The 11,673-nt window shown below is 43.1% G+C and overlaps 2 protein-coding genes across 2 annotated transcripts; both read right to left on the minus strand.

Annotated features, from left to right (window-relative positions):
• Positions 1–2,334: 2,334 nt before the first annotated feature.
• LOC123075944 (4-hydroxyphenylacetaldehyde oxime monooxygenase) lies at positions 2,335–4,142 on the minus strand. Its single transcript, XM_044498436.1, has 3 exons — positions 3,654–4,142; positions 3,131–3,568; positions 2,335–3,039 (listed from the first exon to the last, which is right to left on the minus strand). Exons 1-3 carry the CDS (start codon positions 4,140–4,142, stop codon positions 2,431–2,433), a joined length of 1,536 nt encoding a protein of 511 aa, XP_044354371.1. The 3' UTR covers positions 2,335–2,430.
• A 2,139-nt stretch (positions 4,143–6,281) lies between these two features.
• On the minus strand, positions 6,282–9,344 carry LOC123075945 (ankyrin repeat-containing protein At5g02620). Its single transcript, XM_044498437.1, has 4 exons — positions 9,275–9,344; positions 7,881–8,517; positions 7,103–7,677; positions 6,282–6,925 (listed from the first exon to the last, which is right to left on the minus strand). The coding sequence occupies exons 2-4, from the start codon at positions 8,491–8,493 to the stop codon at positions 6,293–6,295; spliced, it is 1,821 nt and encodes a 606-aa protein (XP_044354372.1). The 5' UTR covers positions 8,494–8,517; positions 9,275–9,344; the 3' UTR covers positions 6,282–6,292.
• Positions 9,345–11,673: the final 2,329 nt, after the last annotated feature.

Raw genomic sequence — 11,673 nt, forward strand, 5'->3', positions numbered from 1 at the left:
TTCATATTTTTTGGTCCGGCATAAATTCTAAAAATAAGATTTTAAACCAAAAAATCTTAATTCGTATGTTTATATTGGACGAAAAAATCTGAAAGTTTTATCCCAGATTCTAGATAGAAAGCTTTGCTGTGCTGTGCTGTGGAGGTTTGAAGTTCAAAACATGTTCTATGTCAGAGAAACAAAAAAGAGAAATGTGCTTGCACAAATCGCGATGCGAAAAATGGATGGCTAGGATAGACGGACCTGGGTGCAGGTGTTCTAAAACATATTTTCCAACTTTAAGCACCGAATTGGAACTTTTGGTAGCAGCTGGGTCGTGGATCAGTTGAACTAATTTGAATGTATTGTGCTTACATTTTCAAATTTGCCCTCTCGCAGCTTGAGGACGAGGTATGTGCCCTCTCATCTGGTTACTTGCCTATACAATTAACCACATAGGATTCATTATAATTTTAAACCCATTTGTATGAAGAGATGGAGTTGCCGCTGGTGGTGTGAGATAGATAATGCCTTTTGGTGCTACTTTTCTAAAGAGGATTCAGGTCTGTCTTCATGCTGCTACTGCTGCTGCGCCCATAATGCAAACGCAGCTACTGCCATAATTTTGGTCTGCAAACACCACAACTCAGTAAATGAAAATATGGGAGGTTTTGGCAACATTGGTCCACGAAGAGGACATAAACACCACAGCTTGACGACAGCGACAAATAGGAATAGGGGATGCAGACACTGAAGATTTTGATGATTTTTCAGGTTTAAGAGGAATCAGTGCTGGATTAATAAAATGGTAGATTAATCTAGCAATAATGGTTAATTTTCTTGCTTGATGTTTTAAATTGTTGTGTATTCATTACTTAGAGCCAGATGTTGCTTATGTCTTATATATATGTCACTATGTCAGTAGTTTAAACTTATCAAGGTTTACTATAGTAGCCGGCATACTGTATTTGTAAATTTACACTGAGAATTGTAGGTCAAGTAGTATACTACATTATGTTTGCATGAATTTCGGCCAGTGGGATTTCGTTACATTATTAGACCCTCAACACGATGATAAATATATGACTTCTAACTAGAATAAACAAAAACAAATCCTAAGATTACACATGCGTTGCACGTGCGCATTTACTAGTTTCTTGAAAATTGTCAATTTTTTTGGAATTTCAAAGTGTGTATGAAAATTTTACTAACTTGAACACTTTTTTCCAAAATTGTTAAAAAATTACGAAAAAATGATGAAAATTTAGAACAAAAATGGCAAACCACGTACTTTTTAAAAAAAAATTGTCAACTTTTTTGAAACACATACATTTCTTAAATTTGTGAACAACAAAATTCGAAAACTGGAACATTTTATGAAATTCCAGAATATTTTTTATAATTTAAACAATATTTGAAAACAAGAACATTTTATGTTATGCCAAACATTTTTTTCAAATTTTGAACATGTTTCACAAGGAATAATAAAGTTCAAAAGTAGAAAAATGAATTAACAAAAAGGTAAGAAAAACGAAAATAATTGCGACAAAAAATGCTTAGGCCCTAGTATATTTGGAAAAGTGTTCGTAAATTTAAAAAAATGTGTTTTTGAATAATGCTCGGCAATTTGAAAAAGTGTTTGCGTTTTAAAAAAATGTTCAGATATTTAAGAATTATTTATGTTTTCAATAAAATGTTCACAAATGTGATAAATTATTCATCTTTTCAATAAAATGTCTGCAGTTTCAGATATATGTTTACAATTCTGAAAAACTGTTCTTAAATTCAAAAAATTCACAAAATCAAAGTATCTTTCATAAAAAAGTTGAGAAATTTGAAAAAAAACGCGTTTCCAAAAGAAGTCCAAATTTTGAAAAACGTTTCTTATTTTTATAAATATTCATGTTTTTGAAAAATATTGCAAAAGATGAAAAACATTAGGATTTTTAGCTATAAAAAACGCTTTAGGGTCCGGCCCAGTTGGACAGTACCAATTTTGATCTGCTAGAGTGTTTTTAGTAAAAAAAAAAACCTACGGCCTGTCTAGGTGATAAATAACTGCACTACATAAGTATCACCAAATCAAGATGGTTCTTGTGGCTATTAGCTTTTTCCCAACCCCTGGAGGTCCTTTGTTCGATGCCTAACAAGTGCACTATTTTTTGGATTTTCGATCCGTGCTACCGCACATACTCTCTCTAATGGGCCGGCCCAAGGTGGACTCAGAACGTGACAGATCTCCGCGACGTATTTTCTAGAAAGACCATCCAACCCTTTATTATGAAGAGGTATGAATATATCTCGCCCATTGAAGTGTTCAAAGAGGTTGTATCGGAAAAAAGTGCAATACTAATATAGTTACAAGATTACATGCATGTTTACTCCATACATGGGGGCAAATTAATTTGGAGTGGATCTCTCTCGGGTGTGTCATGTCACGCCCCACTGTGCTTACATGTTCCAGTATGGGGTGGGCACCAACACGAGCGGGGTCTTGAGGAGGGGGATAAGCTTGCCTTCCTCCTCCATGCTCAGTACGGCCCCCTTTGGGAGCGCCCAGTCAAAACAGTACAACAGGTTGGCCAGCGTGAACTCCACGGTAGCCGTGCTCATAGACAGCGCAGGGCATATCCGCCGCCCCGCGCCAAATGGCGTTAGCTCAAAATGTGCACCCTTGAAGTCTACCTTGCTCTCCTTGAACCTCTCTGGCTTGAACTCCTCCGGATCATCAGGCCAGCTTGTTGGGTCCCTGCCAATGGCCCACGCGTTCACATAGATCCGCGTCTTGGCTGGCACGTCGTAGCCGCCAATCTGGATGTCCCGCATGGCCTCCCTTGGCAGCAACATCGTCGCTGGTGGGTGCAGCCGTAGGGTCTCCTTCACCACCATCTTGAGGTACCCCAGCTTGGCCAGGTCATCTGGCTGCACCCTCTCGTTGCTGCCCACCACGGCCCTGATCTCATCTTGCACTTTCTTCAGCAGTGGCGGCTTCCGGATCAGCTCCGCCATCGCCCATAGGATCGTCACCGAGGCCGTGTCCGATCCACCAATGAACGTGCCCTGCATGTATCCATGGTGGTGAGTGACGTCAGTTAGTTGATCTTTTCTTCGTTGATCAGGACACGATGTAGAAACAAATAATGTAACATACAAAGATGATGCCCTTGACGTGGTCTCTCGTGATGCGGAGGGTGCCACTATTGTCCTTCCAAAGGCCGATAAGGCGGTCGACGAGGTCACCATTATGAGGCTCGACGCGCCGAGGGCCAAGATGCTGCTCAATGATGATCTCGAAGAAGGTATCAAGCTGCTTGAAGATCCTCTCACGGCGAGCGGCGAGGCCGGTGATTCGGTCGACTAGGCGTCCAATGATGTTGGGGAAGTAGTCCTCAGCGGAGAAGCTGGCCTGCGCGTGTGTGGCCTCCTCGAGCACGTGCTCCAAGTTCTTGTGGTGTGGGAACTTGTCACTGTTGTACATGTCGCCAAACCCCAGCATGCCGATGATGCCGTCGGCAAGGCTGAAGATGTGCTCCTTGAGCGGTACCGGCTCTCCGGCCAAGATGCTCAAGGTGCTCATCAGTTTCTCCACCTGATCATGAATAGGATCCATAACTATATGGTCTTCCTCGATCGAGCAGTCACATTCATTCTAAACTAAATAGTAGTTGCCATACCTGGTGCTGGCGTGCGTGCCATGCGGCCTTGACGTGGCGCGCGCCAAAGAGTTCAACGACGAGGAACTTGCGCATCGCGTGCCAGTAGGCGCCGTACGGCGCGAACCCGACGTTGTTGAGGCCGTAGGACAGCCGTTTCATCCCTGGGGACACGGGCCGGGTGCAACAATCCTCATCGTGCGTCTTCATCACCTCCCGCGCTGCCTCTGCTGACGACACCACAACGGTCGTCACCGTGCCGAGCTGCAGCTGCATCACCGGCCCATGCTGCCGCGCCAGACCCCTTAAGCTCCGGTGCGGCAGCAAGCCTAGCTGGTGCAGGTTCCCCAAGATCGGCACCTGGGCTGGGCCTGGCGGCAGCCTGAGCCCTTTGTAGCCCCGTCTCCTCGTCAAGAAGATGAGTGCGAGGAGGATGAGGAGGAGGGGGAGGAGGATGAGCTGCCATTGTTGCGGCAGGGAGAGGAGCTCCGAGGCGAGTGAGATGGCCATTTGAGTTTCTTAGCTGGAGGACGGACGCAGAGTTTCCTTTTATGGCACGTCTCATCATTGCCAAGTTTGATCCGTGGAGCCCATTGCCATATCGGGCCTGCTGGCACGACTTGCCATATTTGATCCGTATTCCGTCGTGCTGGCACGGCATGTGGACTTTGCATCAGTTTAATATAAGATGAAAGCGATTGAGCTGCCGGACGCGGACGTGGGCAAACACAGAATCATATACACTGCGATTGCTTTATGCACAAAGTGGAAAACAGAATCTCTCATTTAGCGCCATGCTTGCAACACGTTATGCTTTCTCCACCCTGTGCATGCAGCGTCCTCTCCCGATCACGCCTTTGACAAATTATTGGTTTGATTTTAAGCAAGTTCTGTTTTCTTTTTGTTGTTGCAAAAAGGAGGTTGTAGTCCCGGTCTATCAGTTTTCTTTTTATTGTTCCAAAAAAGAGGCTGTAATCAATACGATACACACAACCATCTTTATTAAATTGATGCAAGCCAACGAGGCCAAAGTCATCAACAAGTGCAGTACATTTCCCTAAAAAAAAAACAACAAGTGCAGTACATAACATAGGCGTCCCCCGATCTACATCGACGACTTCTCAGCTACTGCTCTCTACAAGCTCCTGCTCAACTGAGTCTAAGGACCAGAGGCGGCATCGTATTATGCTCACGGTGTGCCGCCGGTAGATGCAGGAAGAAAGACTTCGACATCCCCATGTGTTTAAATGTAATTTTATATTTATGTATGTGTGTGTTTGTAAGAAGCTCAGATAAATGTTTGCCTCTAGCGCAGATAAAATTTCTTTCTTCTATACCGCAATTGCTAGGTAGACATGCCACTGTCGCAATTGGTAAGTATTTGTTCAGGTATCACCGTTGCTTCTTTTTCTTTTTTAGTTTCTTCCAGAAAGGGATTTCTCCATATTTTCCATTAGTGGAAACCAATACATCACTGTTGCTGCAGGTGGCCATTAAGTATACCGATCGAGATTTAAGGCACATGCTAGATATTTGTTCAGCCATTTATTTTGATGTCTAAAGTTACTGATCGGTTCAACCACATACACGCTTTCGTATGTAATGTTTGTTTGCTAATATCGTATAGTTAGGGAGCGGTTCCGAGATCTATCGATCAAGATACGTTTTGATATGTAATCGCTCTTGCTGCAAGTGGCCATTAGGTACACACAGATCGGTCGAGATTAAGGCACATGCTAGATGCTTGTGAAGGGACTATCATCTATCCATTCTATTATTAAAAGAGATAAACCATCATTGGTCACTGAACTCTCGTGAGATGAGCACATTGGCCACACTTCTCTCAAAATGTGATGCATCGGTCACTTTGGTCCATTTTATGAGCGAATGAGTCAATCCACCATTTCCGACTGTTATTTGCACTGACATAGCCTGCTTAGTCAGCATGGGGCCGACTCGACACCCTTCGCTGGAGTGTTAATTTGCAGGAAACACCCTGCAAAGACATTGATCTCATTTTTCGACCCTGACATTTTGTTTTGAACAGAGAGCGGCATGTAGTCGGCTGGAACCCTAATCCAAGCCAACAAGGAGCACGGCCAGATCCACAACACAGACCGCGAGCTCCCCTGAGAACTCATCGGCCTCCGTCTCAGAGTCGTTGTCATCAGCCAGGGACTAGAAATGTTTGATTCTACACCTCGGAGGAACGGAAGAGGCCGGCAAGGAAGGGGGTGGGATGGACTTGCTGGGGTAAGCGACAAGCACGAGTCGCCTCACGAATCTCCCACTAGCGAAAGCGAGAGAGACATTCAAACACATTGTTTTATTTATGTTAGTTAAACAATATGGAGTTATCAGAATAATATTTATTTATGGTGCTCTAAAGTATATATTTTTTGATTTCATGGGAAATCTTATATTTCAAATGCAACTAAACACATGCCAATTGTCATTGGATGTGGCACAAACAATGAACCATCTCTGCGGTGATGAAAGCACTGCATTATATTTGAACAGAATACAAGAGTGAACAGTACATTGTAGTTTTCCCGATAAATTAACAATACTATATGAATATCCAACAATGATAATTACATATGACATGTAAAATATTTTTAAAGCGTAACGATAAAATGAATTGTGGAGGTCAGGCCATGTTACTGAAATTGGAATTGGAGGTCAAACCATTGCAGAAATTTGAGCTCCAAGTCATGCCAAGTTTGACCCAACCGAAAACTGAGCTTCAAGGAAGGCCATTTTGCTATAAAAATAGTAAGAATGAAGAAAAAAGCTACCAGAGAGCAAATCAGAATGGCCAACCAGTGGATACGTGGCGCCAGGACCGTGTACAATCCAGTTGAAAAAGCCGTAACTGTTGCCAAGTATGCAAACCAGGTGAGCTTCTTAGTTACAAAGATGTAACAGGTTGTGAATTTATCATCCTCCCACTTTCCCATGAGGCATATAAAGGCAACAACAAATGCAGAGCACATTGCTAAGGTGTCAAAGATCAAGAATACTATAAATGTAACCTTTCCAGACATGGTGGCAAGTCCCGCATTTCCAGAATCACTGCTATATCCTCCGGGTAGAGTGAAAGCAGCAGTAAAGGTGATTGTTGCAAGGAGGATTGCCACTAATGATGTGTTGCTTCTGTATTTTTGCGTCATTGACTCTCTCTGCCTCCTTGATCTAATATTTTCCTGTTTCTTGGCCCCCTTGCGAAGATTATACAAGGAGATGTCATCATCATTGGGATCAGCTTTTGACATGAGAACGTGCACTTCCTTCTGCAAATGAACATAAGGATTAATACAATGTATGGTTCAATATACTGGATTAATAAGGTTTTGTAGTACAGCCATAAAGAATAGCTACATGGTTCAATAAACTGGATTAATGAGGTTTTGTAGAACAACCATAAAGACTAGCTACATGGTTCAATATACTGCATCATAATTACGTACCCAGTCCAAAGTCTTGTCAACAATTGTGATGCTCGACAATTGCGAAGCCGCTGAATTCCCTCGGTTGTCCAAAATTGTTGGGTCTATACTCCCATGAGATAATAAAGCAGCAACAAGTCTAGGATCACATTGCTCGACTGCGTAATGTAGAGCGGTTCTTCCAACCTTGTCTTGCATGTTAATAAGTTTCCGAAGTTGTCGTGTCTGCAAGATAAATTTGACAAACTCCAGATGGCCATTTTTTACAGCTATTTGAAGGCATGTCAAGGTATCACCACTTAATGAACTCTCTCCAATTATTGGACTCTTTTCAATTACCAGACGGCAATAGAAAGCATCTGGACAAAATTTGAGAAGTGCACGAGCAACATCAACTTGACCCCGAGTTGCAGCAGAATAGAGGAGAGGATAGCCATCTTTGTCGGTTTCATAGGCTAAAGAAGAACGCTGTTCCAGCAATACTTGTAGCACATCAACCTTGTTATAAGATATAGCCATTCTTAATGGAGTTATCCCATCCCAGTCAGCTTCTGTGGCCAAGCGAGGACGTTTCTTCATAATTTGGAGAGCAATATCTGAAATCAAGTCAAGACATGCATGAATGATGGTTAACAACCAAGTGATGTTACGACATGTCCTTTGATATGAAAAATGATCGTCGAGTATTAGACTATTAGTAATGATGATATATAACATAATAGAAAACTTGAACTCGCTAGCTCTGGTTTGCTGTACATACGTACTTTTGTAACCGTAACTTATATTCCACAGTTCTCACCTTTATTTCCATTTCTAGCTGCAGCATGAAGAGCATGGCATCCATACTGTCCCATATGAGAAGAATCGACAATGTCTAGTAGGTTTTCCAAAACATCTACAAAATTCCTCATCACGGCGATGAACATGGGTGACTCATTGTATCTGGTCACAGCTCCTGACAGGGCAGGCTCTTCTGCTATCAAATCTAGCGCAAGTTGCTTGTGGCCGTTGCGAATAGCATGGTGCAGTGCATTAAATCCATACCTGTCTTGTTGCAAGATTGCTCGACTCAATCGTGGTCTTCCACAGCATTGCTGGAGCAATTTAGAAGCCAAAGAGGCATGGCCAAGTGAAACAGCAATTACAAGCGGAGTCTCGTTCTCGCAGTTGACATTCTCAAGGAGAGAACGCTCTAGTGCCAACGCATACAAGCAGAACTCTTCGTGCCCATGAATGGTGGATATGTGGAGGCAGTTGTTCCCTTGCGGAGTTACTCCAAGAAGAATGCTTGGACTCTTTGTAGCCAACACCTCAATGTCCCAGAAAATACCAGAGGTGGCTGCTTTCAGGATCCGTTCGTCCATCGCTGACTGTCCTCCAGTTCCATCAGTTGTGGGTGTATTGGCAGCCATCTATCTCTGCTTGAGCTAGGTTTACTGCAGAAAAGAAGAAAGAAAAGGAACAAAAACATAAATATAATAAGGTGGTCTGTTATATGCTGGATAGTAGCGTGTATATTACTCCCTCGTTCCTTTTTAGTTGTCGCTGATTTAGTAAATATATTAGCAAATATAATAAAGGTGGTTTGTGAACACGATAACTACGCATCAGACTTTATGCAGCAGATTAACACATGTACATTGACGAAGAGAAATTCCTCAAATTAGTGTACAATATACTGAATGTTTACAAATTAATTTTATTTTTAAAAATCAAAAGAAAACAAATTTGTACAATACGCAACTATTTTCCATGGAAAATCCAATTACACACTACTTCAACTTAGGAGTTTAAATATTTTGTATTTATATTAATAATCAACTTTTAGAAATTTGACCGAACGCTTTATAGGAACTAATCTATTTTACGGGTAGAGGTGTAATAAGTTTGATTGGATTCTCTTGGGGTGCTTGGGACAAAAGGTTGTAATTTTTAGTGAAACCCTATTATTACTTCAAAGAACAGTAATGAGAGTGATGCACATATTAAGAAAAGTTATCAATACTAATAGTTAACAAAATTGTTTTAGATTGTACGTTCACTTGATAGTAGTATATTTTTTCAAAAGAAAATACTATTTAGATGTTGCGTGGCCCAATATGTGCTAATTTCGTAAAAAAAAAATCAAGCTGGCCGATGAAGGAAACGATGGAGAGACGACAGTTGTGGCAAAGAAAAGTAGTAGATACACACCTCGCACAATATCAATAGCAGAGAAGGTGCGTGCGTAGTCGCAAGATGAAGGTATGTAGCAGCCCGCGCGATGATGTTTTCCATGGAGATGCCAACAACTTTAAAAGGAATTGCAAGTCTAGTGTCAACGCACAACTCGTGACTGGAGCTAGAGTCCAGGTCCTAGTCTTTGCTGTGTCGTGTTGTTATACCAAGTTGTGGCAAGGATTGTCTTGATTCATTCTTTTTGGAGATGTATCTGTTTTTTTAGAAAAAGAAAAACAAGGATTATCATCTTGTTGTGAGGCTGTAAGTTGGGCAGCCCAGATTTTCTCCTACTAGTCCTTGCTCCACATATTGACTCGTTTGGCACAGAGGTTCACACTGGTCACATCATTTCTACTACCTGTATTAATATATTGGGAATCTTGCGCCTAGGACTCGGTCCTTTGCAGTAACCAGTGAATGCGCACGTGCCATGCACGTTAATATTTAGGCAATATATTAATTGCACGTGGATAATAGGTATGCTATTATTTGTGTGATAATTCTATGATTAGTGCAATTATTTGATATGATATTAATTGCACGTTAAACATGCTGAACGCTCGCCATTGCAGCAGTGTAGGTCGTTGGATTGACCTGGTTTGATGGTCGAGATCAGTTGGATCTGCTTCTTTGGGTCTTTTTATATTGATGATATAGATAAACGTGAACCGAAGCAAATACAAATATACAATAAGAATATTTTTTTGGAAAAGGAGAATCAGTCCCCCAGGCTCTGCATCCTAACGATGCACACGACCATAATGGTTATTAAAGAAGTACAGCACGGGTAGCAAAATTCAGTACAAATCAGACAATCGAGGAAGAAAAAATGCCACAGTTGGCGTAAAACAGGCCAACATGCAACATCCAAAACCGTTTGTATGATCCCATGCTACCCTCCTAAACGTCATATACTCCCGCACTTCCGCAGTTTGCCGTATATAAGGACCACGTACGGATCCATTCCGTATCATTGAAAATGACCTGCAAAAAATTTGGTATCCTCATCTTCCATCTATCTATTATATCTATTATATATAAACGCAAAATAAGGGTCTGAAATAGAGGAATATGCTAAAAAATCCTACAAGAATAAGAAAGATCTGATCATCGATTTGTTAGACTTCAGTTAATTTGTAGCCGTTAAATTTAAGTAAACAAAAATTACCCACTTTGCCATTAAAAAAAGGGAAACGTTTCCCTACGGTGCGTTTCGGCCGGTCGCGTGCGAGTCGGACGCGTGCATTCAGATCGCGCTGGATCCTTTCACGCAGGGGGTGCCACGACCACGGCCCACGCCTGCGTCCCGCTAGCCTTATCCTCCCATGCGGGTGTCTCTGCTATCTCTGTCTCTCGATCCCATCTCTTCTTTTTGCTTCATGGCGACGGCGAGTCGTGGCGACCTCGGTGATGTGCGACGGAGGCCAGGCGATGTGTGACGGAGGCCAGGCGATGTGCGATGGGGGAGCCACCACACATCTGGTTGCAGCCGCAGCTCTGGCGAGCTCCGCCATGGCCGTTGTCGCCGCGTGCTGGAACCAACGCCCACCCATGCTGGAACCAGCCACTGTGGTTGCTAGAACCGGCATCAATTTTTGCTACAACCGATGAGTTTTTTTGCTACCACCATCTTTTTCTTCATCGTTCATCAGAATTGGCTGGTCTTTTTTAGCAGCAATCGTCATCAAATTTTGCTACGACCGGAGAGTTTTTTTGCTACCACTGCCATTTCTTTTCATCGTTCATGAGAAATTGGTGAGGTCTTTTTCTTTTTGCTACAAGCACCAACGATTTTTGCTACATTCATCAATGATTTTTGCTGGAGCCGGCGACGAGGCTTTTTTGCTGGAGCCAGCGCCTCAAATGCACCCTGGTTTTTGGCTACATCCGGCATCATTTTTTGCTACAGTAGGCATAGTTGTTGCTGGAACCAGTTAACTGTCGGCTACGACCGTCAGGCGTCTGGCAAGATGCTACAACCATGTCTCCATTTTATTACGACCGACAACGAAAAATGCTACAACGGGCAATTCTATTTGCTGGAACCAGTCAATCGCCGGAGCTGCATCCATGGCGTGCGCGGGCGGCGAGGGCAGGATCCATCCATGGCGAGCACGGGGGGCGGCGAAGTTGCATCCATGGCAAGCGTTGACGGCGGAGCTGCATCCAGGGGGTGCAAGACACATTGAGATGCAAAGGCAGAGCTGCATCTGGCGAGCGCCCCCGGCGAGCGGCCTCAGCGACGAGGACAGCCGGCGAGGGTGCTAACCGGCAACGGGGACACCGCGGTGGTTCTTCAAGCTTGGTCGCTGGGGATGGTGGGGTGTCGAACATCGCTGTGGGCGATGTACATTTTTTTCAGGGGAATAACT

Source organism: Triticum aestivum, chromosome 3D, assembly GCF_018294505.1.
Source record: "Triticum aestivum cultivar Chinese Spring chromosome 3D, IWGSC CS RefSeq v2.1, whole genome shotgun sequence".
Lineage (NCBI taxonomy): Eukaryota > Viridiplantae > Streptophyta > Magnoliopsida > Poales > Poaceae > Triticum > Triticum aestivum.